At 42.4% G+C, this 21810-nt stretch overlaps 1 protein-coding gene across 2 annotated transcripts; it reads left to right on the top strand.

Annotated features, from left to right (window-relative positions):
- Positions 1-403: 403 nt before the first annotated feature.
- On the top strand, positions 404-5590 carry LOC136508079 (MADS-box transcription factor 13-like). 2 transcript variants are annotated; one of them, XM_066502694.1, is made up of 8 exons: positions 404-561; positions 1756-1955; positions 3649-3733; positions 4264-4328; positions 4459-4558; positions 4776-4817; positions 4913-4954; positions 5119-5590. In XM_066502694.1, the coding sequence occupies exons 2-8, from the start codon at positions 1774-1776 to the stop codon at positions 5407-5409; spliced, it is 807 nt and encodes a 268-aa protein (XP_066358791.1). In that variant the 5' UTR covers positions 404-561; positions 1756-1773; the 3' UTR covers positions 5410-5590. The 2 variants fall into 2 exon arrangements, with proteins under 2 accessions (XP_066358791.1, XP_066358792.1); XM_066502695.1 differs by lacking the exon at positions 404-561 and adding an exon at positions 760-1268.
- The last annotated feature ends 16220 nt before the right edge of the window (positions 5591-21810 follow it).

The following is a 21810-nucleotide window of genomic DNA, read 5'->3' as shown; positions in this document are numbered from 1 at the left end:
AACTTGCTTCTTGCACATTTCGGCGCTACGCTAACACTGGAATTACCATACATGGCATGACCAAAACGCAAATAAACTGCAGATTTTGCTGCCCTAGAACGGAACGGGTTTCTTATATTCAGTTTATATATACTGATCGAACTGCGCATTACCAGTTCTTGGAGACACAAAACACACGGATAGAAAAAAAGGAGAGGCCATAAACAAAAACGCTTTAAGAATATATGTAAAGATGTCTAAATGGCTATATATGGTTAAGCAAGATAGCAGGCGCTGGTCATCAGTGGTATTGGCCTTTTGCCCCTGCTGTGCCATCTCTCTCGCTCCTCTCTCCTCTCTCCTCTTTTTCTCTCCTGCTGCAGCTTCGCTTCTGATCCCATCCCACTCCCACCCTTTCTTTCCGTTGCGCGCATTGCCTGGCCTGGCCAGCCTGCTATTAAACCACTTTACCCCCCTCATGCTGGACGACGCAGAAGGGAGGGATCGGAGGAACCAAAGTAAGAGTAGAGCTCCCTTTCCTAGCTTGCTTGCAAGTCCAAGAAACTAGCAGAGAGGAACAAGGTAGAGTAGTATCGCTTTTCCATCTAGGTTATCTCTTTACATGCTAAAAATTCCAGCCGTATTTCTTTCTGCATCAGTTTTGTGATACATCTTGTGATCCGGTATGTAGTTTCAGCTAGCCCATCGAGATCGATCTCGTCGTTTGTACTTTCTCCCTTTGAGGAAAGAACTCCCCTTTTCTGTGCTTCGAGTTCTTGGAACGAAAACCATGCCGGCTTCTGCTGACTACTTGGATGATGCTTCTTTGTTTACACTTGATTTCCGTTTTTCCTGCTTTCTCTATGTATGCATCTGTGCTGTCTTTCCCTGCGTTACTAAGCTTTGGAAGGTTTCAACTTTTTGCTTCTGATGAGAGATTTCTCCCTCCTAGTAGCAGCTCGATGACTAGATCTTTGATCTTTTATACATGGGGGAGGAAAAGAAAAAGGCAAGACGCTATATATGCAGTTGCAGTTGCAGCACACATATATCCGGCTCCAGGCTGCTTCTTGCTTTTGTGATGATAATTCAACTTGCCCTGATTATATTCTTGCCTACCTAGAATTGTCTAAAGTTTGTTTGCAAGATTTTGTTGCTTCTTTTCGCATCTGATCCTTTATCTCCTTCTGAGCGATCCACGAGTTCTTCCAGTTGAAGAAGCTGGAAGAAGATGAGCTTTCTCTTCAAGGAAAAAGAAGCAGCTCCTTATTGTTGTCCATCTATTGCTGGTTTGTTGTTGTTTCGTGTTTGTTTTAGCTTCTTTTCCCCATCTATATTTCGCGCCGAACTGAACAAACGAACTCGTAGATCTTGTATTCTTGTGGCTGGTTTCGTTTACATGATCGTCTTAGCTTGCCCAGCATCTGTGTTCTTTTCCGGTCCGAGAGAAACTTCACCGATCGAGTCTGCCCGGCATCGATCTGTCCAGTCGTGAACATCCGCTTTTTCGTATATATCTTCAGTTTCTGTCCATTTGTCAAATTATGGAAAATTTGTCATCTTTGCGTGTATTCTCTTCTGTCATTTTTGTCGCCTCGGGCGGATTAATTCTTGAATCGATCCGTGTTCCTTTTCCTAGTGTACTACTGTGGCTAGATCTTTCAAGCTAGTTCCTCGGTCCCTTGATCTGCTTCAGATCGAGTTCAGATAATAATATATATACAACTTGAATTCTCTTGCTCTCATGAGAAAAATAAACTTGCTGGCTGCTTTCAGCTGAGATCTCCGGCCAGCATGGGGAGGGGAAGGATTGAGATCAAGAGGATCGAGAACAACACGAGCCGGCAGGTCACCTTCTGCAAGCGCCGCAATGGGCTCCTCAAAAAGGCGTACGAGCTCTCTGTCCTGTGCGACGCTGAGGTGGCGCTCATCGTCTTCTCCAGCCGCGGCCGCCTCTACGAGTACGCCAACAACAGGTGCGTGAGGTGCTGCGGATCTTGCATCTCGGGCTCTAGGCAGCCTGGTGAATACTTGATTCTTTTTTTAGCATGTCAATGCATGCACAAGTTGATCGACTTGCTGACTGTTGCCTCATGTCTACTGGAGATGAGTAATCAGCAGAAAAATCAAATCTGATTCATTGGTAGTGCAGTGGCGCTCGTGGGATCGTAGGATTTAGTTCTTCCTTGGTAGTTCATGAATAAATTGATTAGTAAGGATTTCTCTAAGATATACACATTTTAGTTTTTTTTTGGTTCATTCATACATGTGTGAAGATGTCTTATGTGATCAGTGATCAGATCATCCATATTTAGGAATAATGTTTTCAAAATTATGTGATCGACTGGAAGGGCACAGTGTTCATCATATATATAGTAATATACCCACAGACAACCATTTTATTACAATGCAAAGTCACCAAAAAACTAGCACATGCATATATAATCTTACTGGATTTTTCATCTGTGCGTTAGCTAATATAAAGTTGATTATTATGATTGTGCCACTTCTTACCATCCATACATCAAATGTTATAATGGTTTATCTTGTTGACCTACCACTTTTTATAAATTTGGTAATTATATTTTGTCCTGTTATATCTTGTTTGTGCATACACACAAGGACTTGATTGACCGTGTACCCGTGTATTCACGCATCAATTGGAACTGTGCAAACTAAAGTTCCTTTCATGCATTATTTACTATTCAAATGCTTGTTATTTACATTTTAATTTTAGAACTGAGTTTTGAGTCAGATTTGTTTTGTAAACTCTCTCCAGTTGTTTGATGTGTTGTGTAATACATTTGGTCTCATTCCTCGATCTTCCTAGAGGATAAAACCAGATATTTAATTTTCATGATCTAAAAAAATGTTATTTACATTTTCAGAGCTAAAGCATCCATGCTCTCTAGTTTAATCTGTCTCTCATTTATCACACCTTTGGTTCAATCCGATTGGCAAGAATGCATTTGCCTAGTGCTAGATGAAAAAGTTTGTCCACACGTCTTCTGCCCTGTCAAATGCCTTTACATGCTCCTCGGTCTCTCACACACACAGAACACAAAAAATAAGGATATGTCATATCCCCAGCAGGTCTCCCTGTTATACTTTGTCTGAGAGGACGTTGCAACGTGCACAGTACTGACCTGACCCTAAACTTCCTGCTACAGAACGTACACGCCTCACCTCGTCGATCTGCAAACTTGCACGGTCTTACAAACTCACCCTTCCTCCCATATTCGCGGTGTTTGCTCTCCCTTCTCTGATGCAAAGTGTCAATCAACAACAAATGCACACGATGCTCCATTCCTCTCCTGTGCTTCATTCTGCCAAGCAAGCAGGCTTTTCAACAGAAGAAGCAATGATGATAGCACAGCTGCATGCATTTTATTCTTTGCACAAATTTGCACCGGGACACTTGTTCACATGCATTGACTGATGGGTACACGTTTCATATACACATGTAAATTTCACTTCACAATTAATGGCTTTCACCAGTTTCGTGTTACTGTTACTGCTGTGGTCTTTTGTCTTGTGAACATATATATATGCCTTGTTATTTATCAGTGTGCAAGAGCACAGATGGAAGCTGCATTGTCACTTCAGTATACTCTGACACCATGCCTTTTGCTTTGTTCAATTTCCATTGATTGATCTGGTTGGCTGCAGTGTGAAGGCTACGATTGAGAGGTACAAGAAGGCACACACCGTTGGCTCTTCCTCTGGCCCCCCGCTCTTAGAGCACAATGCCCAGGTAATAATAATACCAACTCATGCCAGCTATATATACCTTACTGTTCTTACAGTAAAATATATATGGTGGTCATTTTATGATTTACAACTGTTTTCCATACACGTACTGAAGCCAACCACATAGGTATGTATTGAGAGTTTGCATAAGATTCTTCTGAAAGTAACTTTGACATTAGTATACTAGGCTGTATCCTGTATGTAGTGCATGCTATATAGACATATAGTGCATGAGTAGATTAAACATGTGTGCAGCTAGCATGTCCTGATGTATTTACTAAATCTACATTTTTTGATGATCATGCTGAGCCTTCCTCTGCTTGTGTCAGAACAAACAGTGAAATATGATAGAATGAAAAGGAAATTTCTAAAAGTGAAATACACCTGAAACAAAGTATTGTCAGACCCCTCTGGTTACTGTCTGGAACTGAATATTCCTTTTACTTAATTTGGCCTTGGCCCTTAATTGGATAATGTACAAATTATGAGATCCGTCTGACCCTTTCCTCCAACTCTTTGTTTTATCTGCTGAAGCAATTCTACCAGCAAGAATCCGCAAAACTGCGCAACCAAATCCAGATGCTGCAAAACACTAACAGGTAGAGGAGCCTTACTTGCGCAGTCTTCACAGTATTTACTTTCTATATGCTACTGATAAGAGGATTATTGTAATAAGTGACTCAAAGTACGCACTGCCTGTATTTTGATTTTTTTTTCTCCCTTGTGAAGGCACTTGGTTGGTGATTCTGTGGGGAACCTGTCACTCAAGGAGCTCAAGCAGCTGGAGAGCCGCCTTGAGAAAGGCATCTCTAAGGTCAGGGCCAGGAAGGTAAGAAATGTATAACATTAGCCAAACCATCTTCAAGCAAACTGATATTTAATCCTTCATATAGTACATAATCTGACCATTCCTTCCCAAAAGATGGTTCTGTTTCAATAATTCTTCAAGTTCTGATGTAATGTGAGTTTTTTTAGGCAAATTTAATTGTGAGTTCGTGGTGGCTAAGTTGTTGTTAGACTCTTATTGCTGAATTAATTTATTTCAGAATGAGCTGCTGGCTGCGGAGATCAATTACATGGCCAAAAGGGTAACATATACATGTCACCTACATAAACCTCAGCTGTCATTCATTTTAGCTAATCGGGTTTGGATTCATTCGTTTGCATCATATCTTGTCTGCAGGAGACTGAGCTTCAGAATGACCACATGAACCTCAGGACCAAGGTATGCTTGCCTGTAACTGTCACAAACTAGAACCAAAGCTTTTCTTTTTGTTGCATATATATAGCCACCCAGCCTTGAAATAGTAAAGAAATACTATATAAATAGTCTTGAGAATTATACATTGCGTGTAAGGTAGCTGAACATTTTGCCAATTGTCTTGTCAGATTGAGGAGGGAGAGCAACAGCTACAGCAGGTGACCGTGGCCCGGTCCGTCGCAGCAGCTGCTGCCACCAACGTGGAGCTGAACCCATTCTTGGAGATGGATACCAAATACTTCTTCCCTGGCGGTCCCTTCGCGACGCTGGACATGAAGTGCATCTTCCCTGGCAGCTTTCAGATGCTAGAGGCGGCGGCGGCACAGCAACGCCAGATGCTCGCCACCGAGCTGAACCTCGGCTACCAACTGGCGCCGCCTGGCTCTGACGCTGCCAACAATAACCCTCATCAGTTGTAAACTGCATGCATGAGAAGCTTTTCAAGCGAACTGTGACCCAAGGAAGCTGGCTGTTGCCTCTTGCTGTTCTTGGGTTCCATAACTGCTTATTGTGATGTGTATTGTTGTGTGTGATTCTCCTTGCTACTCTACTGATGGAGAACTAAACCTAATCTCGATTAGACATAATGATCAAATGCTACAGCACCTGTGAGGTTGTGATCAGGTTAAGTTAAAAACATATATACTGATTGCTTAAATGAGTTTACGACAATGCTAATTGTTGCTTTTATTGGCTCAACTCTCTCTTGGTTCCGGTTTTGGACACAGTTTGTTTGACATGGTATTATATTCTGCACACAACTTTGGTTGTTGGTTTTTGTACTTACTCCACAGTAAGAATATTTCGAAAGTGGGAATGGTGTAGTTTTGGCCGTCAGGAAAAACCTGTGCTCTGGTAGTGAACTGATAAGGAAATAATTATATTTTTGTGAAATTGGTTCTAGAAGTGTAGTTTGCGATACAGCTATACCTATGCCAATAAAATTATAGATTTGTGAAACAGGTTTTAGACGGAATAGTTTTGGCATTTTGGCTTTTGGGATATTTTTTCCGTCTATTATGTACCATATAGTTTGTGAATTTTTTACATTTCGGTCTATTGCATTAGTCTAATATGAGTAACTTTCATGATACCTCAAAATGCATGTTCATCAAAATTCTTTAGATAATTGCTTCAAACAATTCTTTAGTGTGTATAACATCTAGAGTTTTCGTTTGTATATGAGTAAATTTTATTGCGACATAAAACCTATTCTAAATTCACCAATTGAATAGTGGTGCGGCCTTTCAATTAAGATCAGAAAGAGAGTTTTCAAACCACACACAAGTCCAGTCTGTGGCCTAGACACACCATAGCTGAAACCGAGCCAAAACAAACGACCAGGGAGAGACGCGGGCTACATGCATGGGTAAGAATCTAAACGCTCTTCTATGCTGCTCAATGTCTCCCTTCACCCACAATGTCACTTGTTGTGCCCGACTATGATTGGCTTTCGAAGCTGATTCTACGGTTTTGTTCCTTCCAAATATTCCAAAAGAGATCACGGTGCCATCAAATTTGCATCGTTGGTCTTTGTGAATTTGTTTGGCTACCTCCTCCCACCATACACCGATGGCAGCAAAGTCCTATAGACATACGAGCTGCCCCAAGCTGTGACCCTCTCAAATTAGCACCCGGCTAAAAACTGATTCGGCAAATTAAAAGGGCAGAGCAAGCACAGGTGGTGGCCGGTCTCAGCGGTCCATTCCATAAAATGCAAGAAACTTTGTGTGGCCAACCTCGAGCTGCTAAGTTATTTGTTGTGAGGATCTTGTCTTGTATAAATGTCCACATGAATACCTTGAATTCACTACGTCAGATTTGCACATCGCTGCCGGCATCATCACTGTCGGATTTGCGAGAACCAGCAGTGATCACTAGTAGAGAACATACCTTTGATCCTCGATCAAAATAGGCTCTAGTCCCGAAATTTTTTGCGTCCGGGACTAGAGATACCTTTAGTCCCGGTTGGTGGCTCCAACCGGGACTAAAGGTCCCTGCCCAACGGCTACTGCGCCAGACAGAGGTGGCAGAGACCTTTAGTCCCGATTGGAGCCACCAACCGGGACTAAAGGTATACTTTTACTCCCGGTTGGTGGCTCCAACCGGGAGTAAAGGTCTACTCCCGAGCCGTGGCTGCGCCCGGGGTTGGAAAGTTATCTTTAGTCCCGGTTGGAGCCACCGACCGGGACTAAAGGTCCCCCTTTATATCTCGGCCGTCTCCTTCCTCCCCGAGCCCGAGCTCAGCACATTTTGAAGCTCACTGCAGTAGTGTTCTTGCTTCCTCCCTCCCTCCATTGTTCCTCCATCCATTCTTCGATTCCTCCGTCGATTTCTTCGATTTCTCCGTCGATTCTTCAGTTGTAAAGGTTACCAATCTTATACTCTCATTTTTCACCATTGTCTTATCTCATTTTGTTCACTATATATATATATGGTTCTTTATTGTGGTTTTTTTCATTTGTAAGCAATTTGAGCTCAAAATCACTTTAAGCTTGCATATTTACATGAAAGAAGGTTAAAGTAGCTAGTTGAACTTGCGGACCGTGTTCATCTCGGCGACCATGTTCTCTGCCGAGCGGTAACGGACGTCAAGGAGGAGCTTTGATTCTACGAGGGAGAGCGGCAACGGTCGTGGAAGACCGTGTTCCCTTCCTCGTAGAATCGGAGCTCTTCCGTGGCAAGTACGGTGCTGTCCGGTGAAGAAATGCTCGCCGAGATGATTACGTAAGCAAGTTCAACTAGTATGGATGATTATTCATTCACATGTCCCGATATCGTCGTAGTAGTCTGTCAATCACCGTACTTTTTATTTAACTTTTTATAAAATGAAAAACTTAGAAAATAGTTAGAAAATTATAGAAAATCCATACTAGTTGAACTTGCGGACCGTATTCAGCTCGGCGAGCATGTTCTCTGTCGAGCGATAACGGACATCAAGGAGGAGCTTTGATTCTACGAGGAAGAGCGACAACGGTCGTGGAAGACCGTGTTCCCTTCCTCGTAGAATCGGAGCTCTTCCTTGACCAAATATGGTGCCGTCCGGTGGAGAAATGCTCGCCGAGATGATCACGTAAGCAAGTTCAACTAGTACGGATGGTTATTTATTCACATGTTCTAATATCGTCGCAGTAGTCTGTCAATCACCGTACTTTTTATTTTAACTTTTTATGAAATGAAAAACTTAGAAAATAGTTAGAAAATTATAGAAAATCCGTACTAGTTGAACTTGCGGATCGTGTTCAGCTCGGCGAGCATGTTCTCTGTCGAGCGATAACGGACATCAAGGAGGAGCTTTGATTCTACGAGGGAGAGCGACAATGGTCGTGGAAGACCGTGTTCCCTTCCTCGTAGAATCGGAGCTCTTCCTTGACCAAGTACGGTGCCGTCCGGTGAAGAAATGTTCGCCGAGATGATCACGTAAGCAAGTTCAACTAGTACGGATGGTTATTTATTCACATGTCCCGATATCGTCGCAGTAGTCTGTCAATCACCGTACTTTTTATTTTAACTTTTTATGAAATGAAAAACTTAGAAAATAGTTAGAAAATTATAGAAAATCCGTACTAGTTAAACTTGCGGACCGTGTTCAGCTCGGCGAGCATGTTCTCTGTCGAGCAGTAACAGACATCAAGGAGGAGCTTTGATTCTACGAGGGAGAGCGACAACGGTCGTGGAAGACCGTGTTCTCTTCCTCGTAGAATCGGAGCTCTTCCTTGACCAAGTACGGTGTCGTCCGGTGGAGAAATGCTTACCGAGATGATCACGTAAGCAAGTTCAACTAGTACAGATGGTTATTTATTCACATGTTCCGATATCGTCGCAGTAGTCTGTCAATCACCGTACTTTTTATTTTAACTTTTATGAAATAAAAAACTTAGAAAATAGTTAGAAAATCCGTACTAGTTGAACTTGCGGACCGTGTTCAGCTCGACGAGCATGTTCTCTGTCGAGCAGTAACGGACATCAAGGAGGAGCTTTGATTCTACGAGGGAGAGCGACAACGGTCGTGGAAGACCGTGTTCCCTTCCTCATAGAATCGGAGCTCTTCCTTGACCAAGTACGGTGCCGTCCGGTGGAGAAATGCTCACCGAGATGATCACGTAAGCAAGTTCAACTAGTACGGATGGTTATTTATTCACATGTCCTGATATCGTCGCAGTAGTCTGTCAATCACCGTACTTTTTATTTTAACTTTTTATGAAATGAAAAACTTAGAAAATAGTTAGAAAATTATAGAAAATCCGTACTAGTTGAACTTGCGGACCGTGTTCAGCTCGGCGAGCATGTTCTCTGTCGAGCGGTAACGGACATCAAGGAGGAGCTTTGATTCTACGAGGGAGAGCGACAACGGTCGTGGAAGACCGTGTTCCCATCCTCGTAGAATCGGAGCTCTTTCTTGACTAAGTACGGTGCCATCCGGTGGAGAAATGCTCGCCGAGATGATCACGTAAGCAAGGTCAACTAGTACGGATGGTTATTTATTAAAACATGTTTTTGAGCTATAGTGTATTAAAAAATGAGTATAGAGATATAGATAATTTTATAGTTTCTTAATTTTATTTGTTTATAAAATAAGAAATTTATAGTGTATTAAAAATGAGTATAAGGAGAAGATGGCAACTGCTTCATTGTTTAGAGATATAGATAATTTTATAGTTTCTTAATTTTATTTGTTTATAAAATGAGAAATTTATAGTGTATTAAAAAATGAGTTTAGAGAGTAGATGGCAACTGCTTCCGGGTCCTCGTGCTCTCATGGGTTTCCAAAGCGACTTAGGCCGGGCCTCCCTCTCATTCCATGCGGCAAGTGTCGTGATGAGACGAAGATTGTGATGGAGTACCGAGTGAAGAAGGAGGGTCCCAACAAGGATCGTATCTTGTACAAGTGTCCGGATCGCAATGTGAGTTATTTTATCGTATTTAATGATTATGGTTAGTTTATACCTATTTTCATGATGGTTGTGATTAAAGTTCTATTTTTTTTAATTTCAGTGGGATGGCAGTGGACGATGTTCAGGCTTCTACTAGGAGGAAGAGTATGTTAAACTCATGCAAAAATATCTTGCACAACAGGCAGATACGGCGGCTAATGAGGCAGTGATCCAGCCGAAGAAGCCCAAAGATGTTGCACAATCGGGGGATCTGTCTGTTTTAGTTGAGATTGGTCGTGAAATCCTTGTGCTCCTGAAATGTATTTTAGCTTTAGTTCTTTTAGTGGTAGTTGGGATTGTCTACATTGTAGCGATGCTTTCATAAATTTATACCTTTTGTGGTGGCACGCATGTTGTATAAATAATTAATTATGATCTAGGTTTTAATATGGTATTTATGTCATATAATGCAGATGAGCCGGCATTGGATGTACAATGCTGATCGCCGCTCCCAAGAGTTCATTGACGGCGTGCATTCTTTGTTACGTGCAGCCGAGGCAAACAAACGCGACGGTTTTATGGGCTGCCCATGTGCCATATGTAAGAATACGGTGGAATATCCTTGCTCAAAGACTCTTCATTCACACTTGTTCAAGTCGGGTTTCATGTCAAACTATATTTGTTGGACAAAGCACGGAGAAACCGGTGTTGTAATGGAAGAAGGTGAAGAAGAACAATGGGACGACAATGATATTATTCCCGATGGTGCGTGCTTCAATGATACTGCAATGGGAGAAGCTGAAGAAGAGGTAGCCGCAGAAGATGATCCAGCTGATGATCTTTGTCAGGTCATTCGTGACGCACAAAGAGAATGTGAAAATGAAAAGGAGAAGATCAAGTTCGAGCGGATGCTAGAAGATCACAAGAAATTGTTGTACCCAACTTGTGATGCAGGGCAGAAAAAGTTGAGAACCACACTAGAATTGCTGCAATGGAAGGCAAAGAATGGTGTATCTGACAAGGGATTTGGAGAGTTACTAAAAATCTAAAAGAAGATGCTTCCGAAGGACAATGAATTGCCCGCCACTACCTACGAAGCAAAATAAGTTGTCTGTCCTATGGGGCTAGAAATCGAGAAGATACATGCATATCCTAATGACTGCATCCTATACCGTGGTAAAGAGTATGAGAAATTGGATGCATGCCTGGTATGCCATGCATCGTGGTATAAGATCAGGCGAGATGACCCTGGTGATGTTGAGGGCGAACGTCTGCGGAAGAAAATCCCTGCCAAGGTTATGTGGTATGCTCCTATAATACCACGCTTGAAACGTCTGTTCAGAAATAAAGAACATGCAAAATTGTTGCGATGGCACAAAGAAGACCGTAAGGTAGACAATATGTTGAGACACCCTGCTGATGGGTCCTAGTGGAGAGCAATTGACAGGGAATTCTCGGAGTTTGCAAATGACGTAAGAAACTTAAGGTTTGCTTTAAGTACAGATGGTATCAATCCTTTTGGAGAGCAGAACAGTAGTCATAGCACTTGGCCTATTACTCGATATGGTCAATGATGTGAAAGTCATCTTTGGAAAAGGACATGGCAGCCAACCTGTTTCGAACGATGCTAATGGTCACGCACCCATGTGGAAGAAGAAGTCCATATTTTGGGACCTACCATATTGGCAAGTCCTAGAGGTCCGTAGCTCGATCGACGTGATGCACCTGACGAAGAATTTTTGTGTGAACCTGCTTGGCTTCATGGGTGTGTATGGAAAGCCTAAGGACACATTTGAAGCACGACAGGACCTGCGTTGTTTGAGAGAAAGAGACAACCTGCATCCAGAGAAGATAGATGATGGACGCCATTACTTACGTCCTGCCAACTACACTTTAAGCAAAGAGGAGAAGGAAATCATGTTTGAATGCTTAAACAACATCAAGGTACCATCTGGATTCTCCTTGAATATAAAGGGTATTATAAATATGCCAGAGAAGAAATTCTATAACTTAAAGTCCCATGACTGTCACGTTCTCATGACACAATTACTTCCAATTGCATTAAGAGGAATTCTACCTCCAAATGTATGTCTAGCCACCGTGAAGCTATGTGCATTCCTCAATGCAATTTCTCAGAAGGCAATTGATCCAACTGATCTAGCATAAACTACAGAATGATGTGGTTCAATGTCTCGTTAGCTTTGAGTTGGTGTTCCCTCCTTCCTTCTTTGATATCATGACACACCTCCTAGTTCACCTAGTCAAGGAGATTTTCATTCTCGGTCCTGTGTTCCTACACAACATGTTCCCCTTAGAGAGATTCATGGGAGTCCTGAAGAAATATGTTCACAACCGTGCTCGCCCAGAAGGAAGCATCGCCAAGGGCTATGGAACAAAAGAGGTCATTGAGTTCTATGTTGACTTTATTCCCGACCTTGACTCGATTGGTGTTCCTAAATCAAGACATGAGGGGAGACTAAGCGGAAAGGGGACACTAGGGAGGAAAACATATATTGGTATGGATGATGATTATTTCAATAAAGTGCACTACACAGTTCTATAGAACTCCTCTTTAGTAGATCAGTATATTGAGACACACAAGGATCTCTTACGATCCGAGTTTCTAGGGAAGACTGAAGCTTGGATTACGCGTAAGCACATGGAAACTTTTGGTGGTTGGTTGTGAAAAAAATGTCAAGGTGATGAGAGCATCCATGAGCAACTGTATTTATTGGCTATGCAACCATCATGGCATATCATCACATACAAAGGGTACGAGATAAATGGGAACATATTCTACACAGTAGCCCAAGATAAAAGGAGTACCAACCAAAATAGTGGTGTCCACATAGATGCCACAGACCCGAATGGGAATAAGCAGACATATTATGGATGCATAGATGAAATATGGGAACTAGAATATGCACCTACTTTGAAGATCCCATTGTTCAAGTGCCAATGGGTCAAGGTGACCGGAGGCGGGGTAACAGTAGACAACGAGTATGGAATGACAACAGTAGACCTTAGTAATATTGGGTACAAAGACGAACCATTCGTCCTTGCCAAGGATGTGAATCAGGTGTTCTATGTCAATGATATGTCTACCAAACCAAAAAGAGGGAAAAACGATAATGACTCAACCAAAGAGCCAAAGCGCCACATAGTTCTTTCAGGGAAAAGAGTCATCATAGGAATTGAGGACAAGTCGGACATGTCAGAAGATTATGAAAAGGATGACCGAATTCCACCATTCAAAGTGAACAAAGACCCTAGCATCTTGGTAAATGATGAGGACACTCCATGGTTACGACGCGATCATAACCAAGGGACATACGTAAAGAAGAAGTTCACTGCGGTGCCCACTTGATGATATAGTGATTTAATGTAGTGTGTGTTTGAGATATTATGTAATAATTGTGAATTCAGATGTTTATTATGTCATGTTTTAAATTAAATCAATGTTTGATTTGGTGGGATTTCTCTCTCAAAAAGGTAAATTAGGATATTGTGTGATGAAAAATTAAAATATTAATGTTAAAATGATGTGCAAACAAATTTCCTGTCCAAAACCAATAGTTTTAATAATTTTAATTAAACACTACATTTTTGCATTAACAAAATAATAAATATTAGTTACATTATGTTTTATAATTGTAACAAAAAATAAAAAAGTTAGGTTATAGATTTTCCTATGTGCAATAAAGAAAAAGAAAATCCATATTTTTAAACAAAATAATTTTATGCCTTTTATTTAATTTACTATGTATTTAACAAAAACTATTGCATTTCTATTGTATTTAACAAGACTATTGCTTAAAACACGCGGGAAACGAAACTGCAGCCCACCTTTACTCCCGGGTTGGAAGCCCACCCAGGAGTAAAGGTGGCCTGCAGTTTCGTGGCCCGCCAAAAAAAACCTTTACTCCCGGTGCTTATTACCAACTCCCGGTGCGTGTTACCAACCGGGAGTATTTACTCCCGGTTGGTAACACGCACCAGGAGTAAAGGACCTTTACTCCCGGTGGGGGATGGCACCGGGAGTAAAGGGGCATGGCATATATATACCAGTGCCATCTTCTTCCTTGCATTCTTCGCCGATTCCTCTCCCCCTGCGCCCACGCCACTCGGCCCACCACACTGAGGACGCCGCCGCCACCCCACCCGACATCGGTCATCGCCACCGCCTCGCACGCGTCCACGGTCCCCACGCCACCCCACGCGCTGACGACCTCGCAGCGCTAGCTGCTGCCCAGCCGCCCCGGCCAGACCCAAGGCCACACCACTGGTACTCTCGCCCCGGCTAGACGCGCGCGCGGCCACATCACGCCGGTACCCTCCGCCCTGACCAGATGCGCGGGCCACACCGCCGGTACCCTCGCCCTAGCCAGACGCGCGGCCACACCGCCGGCTGCCCCGAGGTACGCTAGTTGTGCTTGCTCCGATCCTATTCCATCGATCTCCATGCATGAAACACATATGTTTTAGGCAACGATCATGGTAACCGTATGTACATGTTGTTCACGTTTTCTTTTATTCCTACGTGCATGCTTTGATACAGTAGCGAAACTTTGTTGGTTGTCACTTGCATACGTACGTACGTCAACAAATGTGTGTATCGATCACAAACCCAAACGTATACTTAGCTAATTTTCATGGCACGTCGCACACGGCATTCAGACGGGCATTATTCTCTGTCGTGCTAACTATTATAAGAAAGAAAGCGCCAAAGGAACAGATCGAAAAAAAATTCTAGTGCATACGTGCCATCTATAAGCGCCATGCATTTCTATGTATAAGCGCCATGCGTTTCTATGTATACGGCGGAGCACCGCCGCCCTCGTTCGCCCTAGGGTTTATACGGCGGAGCACCGCTGCCCTCGTTCGCCCTAGGGTTTATACGGTGGAGCACCACCGCCCTCATTCGCCCTAGGGTTTAGGGTTACGCTGCCCTCGTTCGATCATTTTTGGTGGGTGAAGGTTGGTTTGCAGGTGGTTGTGGATGATATAGCTGAGTCTATGAAGGGTGTAGCAGATGAAGTGGTTGAGAGTGTGCTTGAAAATATAGTTATGGAGATGGCGAGGGATATGGCATGCGAGGTGTGTTTTGAAGAGGATGCTCCCGATGTTTGGGAGTTCCAACGCCAAGGGTCGACTTGATGTCTATTTTTTATCGATGTAACATGTGTTGTTGTATTTGTTGTAAATTTGGCGTGTTGTTGTGAACCTCTTCGAGGGTTCCAATCATTGTAAACATTATTTGGAGCTGTTTACTCGATGAGTCAGGATACAGTGCGATTTTGTTATCACTTTGGTTTGCAGCAACGCCCCCCTTTTCTTTTAGGCGAGGCTCATCATTTATTGTTCTTACAAACTTGACGTGCAACGATGCCCCTTTCTTTCAGGCGAGGCTCGCTATTTTCCGTTTAATAAAACCTAATGCATAGTGATGTCCCCCTTTTGTTTCAGGCGGGACCGCCACCAAAACCTACTCGCTTCTTGATTCTTCTTATCATACAAACCAACATTCACCCGTCAAAACCTACTCGTTTAGGGTTTAGGGATTATATGGCGGAAGATTTACGCATGTAAGCAAAGATTTGATGTACTATATATTGGTTTTGTTTTTTGAAGCTAGATGGCCGACCCGAGAAACATGGATGAGGAGGAGTTGATGATGAATTTGATCAACACTGGCACTCAAGTTGTCGGCGATGATGGTGCTAAAAATAACGTGCAAGAGGATGCAGATGACGGGAGTCAGTACTTAGCTCTTGAACAAAATGAGCAACAACATATTGGCCAAGTATATATTTTTTATTATTAGCTATATATATTATCATATGTCTTATGTGTGCTCATGACATTAAAAATAATGTTTATGTTTTGTAGCCCTCTGGATCGACATCAACAACTACAATGAAGAGTAAAAATGTTTGAGGTCCCAAAAAGCCATTGGAAGGCCGCTTCATCATCTCGGAGTTCAATGTGGATACAGGAGAACTGGGGGGCCGAATAAAATGAAATTCATGCACCACTGTGGTTACCTTGTATGGGACCGGCTCCCAATCAGTACCTGCGAATGGAAGAAGAAGACCAATGCTCCTCATATCAGTTTTGTCTTCGATCGTGACAAGACGTTAATTTGGAAAGATGTCTTGGTACATTTCATGCTCCAAACAGATGGTTATGATGATATAATAGATGGTGATGAATTGAAGGAGCGAGTTATGGATTGGGCAATGAAGAAGATAGCCACCCAGTTTCAGACTTGGAAGAAACACCTATACACGACGTATGTCAAGAAGAACATAGCACCAGATTTTGCTGTCCTAGGCCTGATCTCAAAGTAGAGGCCCTATTGGGATGAGTTTGTACAGTACAAGACTTCGGAAGAGGGTGTGAGTCGGGTGATAAAGAACCAACATAATGCCCAACAGAAGACATACCACCATAACTTGGGATCAGGTGGCTACCCGACTGCCATTAAGAAGTGGAACAAAATGGAAGCAGACCTTCTTGCCAAGGGTATCATACCAGAATCACTCGAGTGGGGAGAACGTGTAAAGAATTGGGTTTTCGCTCATGGGGGAACACTGGACCAGGAGACAGGGAAGTGCGTTTATGGCGCAAGACTACAAGAAGCAGCAGAAAGATTGTTTTATGCTCAGAGAGCTACTGCTAGTGGTGCGTTCAGGCCCAACAGAGAGAAGGATGAGCTGACATACGCCATCGGGACTATTGAACATGGTGGCCGAACTAGAGGCAAAGGAAGTGTCTCGTGGGAGCATAGATTCCCTCAGGACAGACCTTCCTATAGAAGCCACCAGAGAAAGAAGGAAGAAGAGGCACAGCGGCTCCAGAGGTTGGAGGAAGCGGTGCGTGAAGCACAGGAGCGGGAAAAAAACCTTGAAGCGAGAATGCATGACGAAATCAGAAGGCAAGTGCAAATAGCAGTGAGTGCAAGCAAGCAGGCATCAGAGCCAGGAATCAACATTAGCCAAGCTGTTCAGTTAAAAAGCAGCTGCGCTTCCATGGAGATACCAAATCAAGGGGACACAGGACTGCGCTTCCCTATAGATGACATCACTGAACCTTGTACATCATGTGAGCTACACATTCCAAGGGGAATTCCACAATCAAGGTGGCTATCGGTCTTGTTAATCCTATCGACCGAACCAAGACACCAAGGATTCATGGGAATATAATCCAAGAAGGATATGCTACCATCTCGGTAGATAAAGCTGAAAAAGGTTTTAGTGATTTGCCTCTTAACATTCCTGGAGGTGATGGCGAGAAGACTCTAGGAGAAGTAGAGAAGACATTCATTCTATGACGCAAGCGCTACATCATCATTCCCGGGATGTCGGCTCCACCTCCTCCTGAACTACCTCACCATAGGTACGTGCGGATGAAAACACTACATCATTAATTTGTATTGGCTTAAATAATTAACAATCTGCTCATAATAATATGTCATTCCTTTTTTTGTAGCAGATCCTCCCCCAACCTAAATCCAATTGTTCAATCGCCAGATCATCATAGTGCTCTGTACGATGACATTGTGTTGGAAGGCGAGGCTACATCCACACCATCTCCAAGGAGGTCTCCAATGCCGTAGCCGCCACCTCCAAGGAGGTCTCCAACGCCGCTGCCAGCACCTCCAAGGAGGTCTCCAATGCCTCCCTCTCCCCCGCCTACCAAGAAGCCTAGCAAGAGGCTAGCCCCGCAAACAAAGAACTAGTCCCCGCCGGCAAAGAAAGCCACCGTGAAACCAAGGGCTATTCCCAAAATAATATCTGAAGAGAAGGAAGAAGGAACTGATGCATATAAAAAAGATATGTCTAGATTCTATGACAAACTTAAAAAGAATCAAGAAGCAAGGAGAAACCCGGAGAAACCGTACTTCTTCGTAGCTCCAGATATTCTAAGAAAAAGGGTGGCTTCTTACCAGCAACAATAGTAGGAATCTCATAAGCCGTCCAAATCAACGTTAACAGACTATGACCGCACTCTCACCAAGTCAATTGAGGCGGCATAGAAAAAGAAGCGAGCAGGGAAAGGAGTTGCCCAACTCGGACAACAAGCGCACCAATCAGTCCCCCCGCTAGTTGTTGGTAATGAATATGGTTCGAATTTAGGATTAATGCATCAGGCAAACATACCTCTGGATGTCGATTTGGATCACCTTGGTGAATTTATTGATGAGACTGGTCTCAACCTTTACCAGATGTTTGGTGATGGAAACACTGAGAGTGCGGTGGAGGTTGATATTTGGAAGAAAAAAATTGTACTAGGCTAGAGTCTATACAACCCTCAAGCCTTATCTGATCTGGGGACGCAAATGTACCTGCTAAACAAGTGGTACATGCAGGCGTCTATCGGTGGAGACTTCTGCGTTGGTGTCAGAATTAGAGACGAACATTGGTTCTGTGGCAATGATGTTATGTATGTTGACTTTGCAGAATTTCATCAACTATGCCACCTGACCTCTCTGGACAAAGTTATCATTAGCTGCTATTGCCTATAAGTAATAATTCTTTCGATCTATTATTAAACTCATCATATGTGTGTATATGCATATAAATTATCCTAACAAGTACTATATATATGTAGATTTACAATGACAGAGCTCAGAAAGGAAGGCTGCAATGAAATTGGTTTTGTTGATCCCCATATTGTATTCAAAGACCCAGTTACTCCAAAGACTAATTGGAAGTCTGAGTCAGAGAGTAACCTCATGAACTTCTTAGTGAACCAACGCCACAAGAAGGATATACTCTTTCCCTACAACTTCAAGTAAGTGTTAATAATGTCGATCATCCTTAATGGCTCATATGTTGATTCTAGTTAATTAATGAGTGTTATGCGTTATATCCTATAAACACATGCAGCAATCACTGGATATTGATGGACATCGATCTGGTGAAAAGTCACTTGATAATCTATGACTCGATGAGAAAACCACAACAAGACTACCAAGATATGATAGATATTATCCAGAGGTAATTTCGGTATCTCTAGCAACTATATATACACACAAACATGATGATTAACTATATCTGATGACATGGCAAATTTTTTATTGGGCAGTGTTTGGAAAACCTTTATTGAGAAGCAACACATGGGAAAATGCAAAGCACCACTGAATGTAATCCCTTTGAAAGTAAGTCCCCTAAATCGCATTATCTTTATTAATTAAACATATAGCTTTCACCGGATCACCAGATTGGATGACAAATCTTTTTCTCGTAAAGTGGTGTCTGAGGCAGGAACAGGGGAATAACTACTGTGGTTACTATGTTTGCAAGTTTATCAAGGTGGTCTCCCAAAGAACTCCTACAGAGAGACTCAAAGTACGTTAAAAATACACTATATATTCATTTAATTGTTATTATTGATTGTGTTACTATATCTTTATATATATATGTACATATATTAATTTATTTTCCTTTAATTCAAACCTGTAGACTCGATGGTTGGAGGAAAAGGTCATACGGCAAGACCAAATCAAAGCAATTCAAGAGTCTATAGCTGGATTTTTTAATGAGTAGGTCATTGATTCCAAGGGCGAGTTCTACTTCGACCCAACACTGCCATGGAAGCCAAGCTAGAGGATGAGAGAAAACTTGTTATATCACAACAACTGTAATGCAATCTTTTTGTAATATATGCACATAAAATAATATAATGTAAAATACACATATGCATGCATGCATGTAAATATATATATGATGCATGCATGCATATATATATATATATATTTATTTCTATGCTTGAATTGTGTGATTTAATACGTGCATTGTGCTTGAACCAAAACATACTATACGCGCATATAAATGTATAATTAGCAGCGTACAATACGACTTCGAAAACCTATTTTGAAAAGAAAACGAAAAAATGAAAAGAAAAGAAAAAAGAAAAAAACCTTTAGTCCCGGTTCGTATTATCAACCGGGACTAAAGGTGCCGACCATCGTGGCATGTTAGGAGGCACCTTTAGTCCCGGTTGGTGTTACCCACCGGGACTAAAGGTCCTCCTTTAGTCCTAGTTCCTGACCCGGGACTAAAGGACCCCCCTTTAGTCCCAGATGCTTGCTCCTGGGTGGGGAACCGGGACTAGAGAGGGTTCCCCATCGGGAGTAAAGCTCTGTTCTCTACCGGTGGATGTACCTTCACTGCCGGTTATGAGCTTGAAAATAAAAAAAAATGATTGGGGTTGGGCTAAAACTGGTAGTGAAGGACCACATCACTGTCAGTTTGTGGCTTGAACCGGTAGTGTTTTGGTGGCCACTCATCACTGTTGGTTTAAGCCAAGAGCCAACAGTGATTGTACTCTATCACTGTCGGTTCTAGCCAAGAATCGACGGTGATAAGCCTACAACACAAAAAGGCTGCAGCCATCCTCTCCTTCGTCCTCTCTTCCATCCTGAGAACAGAGGTGCATGTTTGGACCCTTCCCTCCATTGCTGCGGCTGCTCTTCACCATGAAGCTAGTGCTTGAATTTTGAAGAATGGTTTGATCTTTTTGCTTTAAGGTTAGTAACAAACATCCACTTTATTGATTTTGTTGCTTAATTAGCTTTGTTTTGATGGCTACATTGCTTGATTCTCATTCTAGTTCTTTCTCCATTCTAGAGAGCACTTTTCTAATTGGGCATTTGTGCAAGGCTCAAATTGTGGTGAATCCATCATCCAAAAGGTTGGTGTCTATGAACACATTTAAATTCCTAGCTAATTATTCCATGGTGGTCAAGATCATCATTGTTAGTATGTGATGCTATAATTAGTTCTTAGAAGTAGAGTAGAATAGTTGTTCTTCAATATTGTGCAATAATTGTTTTTTACTATGATTTTCAATTTACAGGGCCGGGCCTACCAATTTCAATTTTCCAATAATTAGTGTACAATAATGTTTTCCAAAAATGGTACTTTCGAGCTACAATTGTTGTTCATGAAGCTCGATTTCTTATTAATTCTTTGTAATTACTGTCTTAGTATTTTTTTGTGCAGAGATGGATCGAGAGTGGATGCATCTGTCCTGAACGGACAAGCGGTACATGCATGGCGTCAGCTAGTTTATCACCGATGCCAAAGTCCATGCTGGGAATGGGAACCCTATCTTCTGCCCATGCAAAGATTGCAAGAATCATAGGAACTTTCGTCAAATTGAGTCTATACGATCGCACTTGATTACCAGGGGGTTCATGCCAAACTATATGATATGGACTATGCATGGCGAGGTTGGTGTGAATGTTCTATAGGAAAACGATGATGATGTGGACATGCCTGATGTAGCCATCCATGATGCTGATGAGGAACTCGGTGTCAACACGGAACCTATGGCCATAGTTAATAATGTGTTTAGGAACACGCTAGCTGACGACACCGAGGATAACGATGGCATTTCTCAACTGCTACGTAATGTAGAGACCGGATGTCTTAGTGAAAGACAGCTAAGAAAGCTAGAGAAAATGAGACAAGATGGTAAAACACCATTGTATAGGAATTGTCCAATGAGCAAACTGGAAGCCGACATCATGCTATTAGAGTTCAAATCGACAAATGGGTTGAGCGATAAAGGCTTCGATCAGTTGTTAGGTATAATAAGGAAAATGCTTCCAAAAAAAACGAGTTGCCAGAAAAGACATACTTGGCCAAGCAAATGATCTGCCCCATCGGCCTCGAGGTTGAAAAAATCCACGCATGTTCCAATGATTGCATATTGTACCATGGAGAAAAATACAAAGACTTGGACAAGTTCCCCAAGTGTGATGCTCCACAGTACAAGGAAGGGCCGTCAGATGAGGGTACCAAGACCAGAGGAGGTCCCATAAAGGTCGTTTGGTATTTTCCTATAGCTCCCCGGGTGCATAGGCTGTTTGCATGTGCAAAGTCAGCCAAGCTGTTGCGCTGGCATGGCAAATAGCGTAAGAAAGATACAATGATG

The sequence above is a fragment of the Miscanthus floridulus genome, chromosome 15, assembly GCF_019320115.1.
Source record: "Miscanthus floridulus cultivar M001 chromosome 15, ASM1932011v1, whole genome shotgun sequence".
NCBI classification, from domain to species: Eukaryota; Viridiplantae; Streptophyta; class Magnoliopsida; order Poales; family Poaceae; genus Miscanthus; species Miscanthus floridulus.
This window is presented reverse-complemented; position numbering and strand designations above follow the sequence as displayed.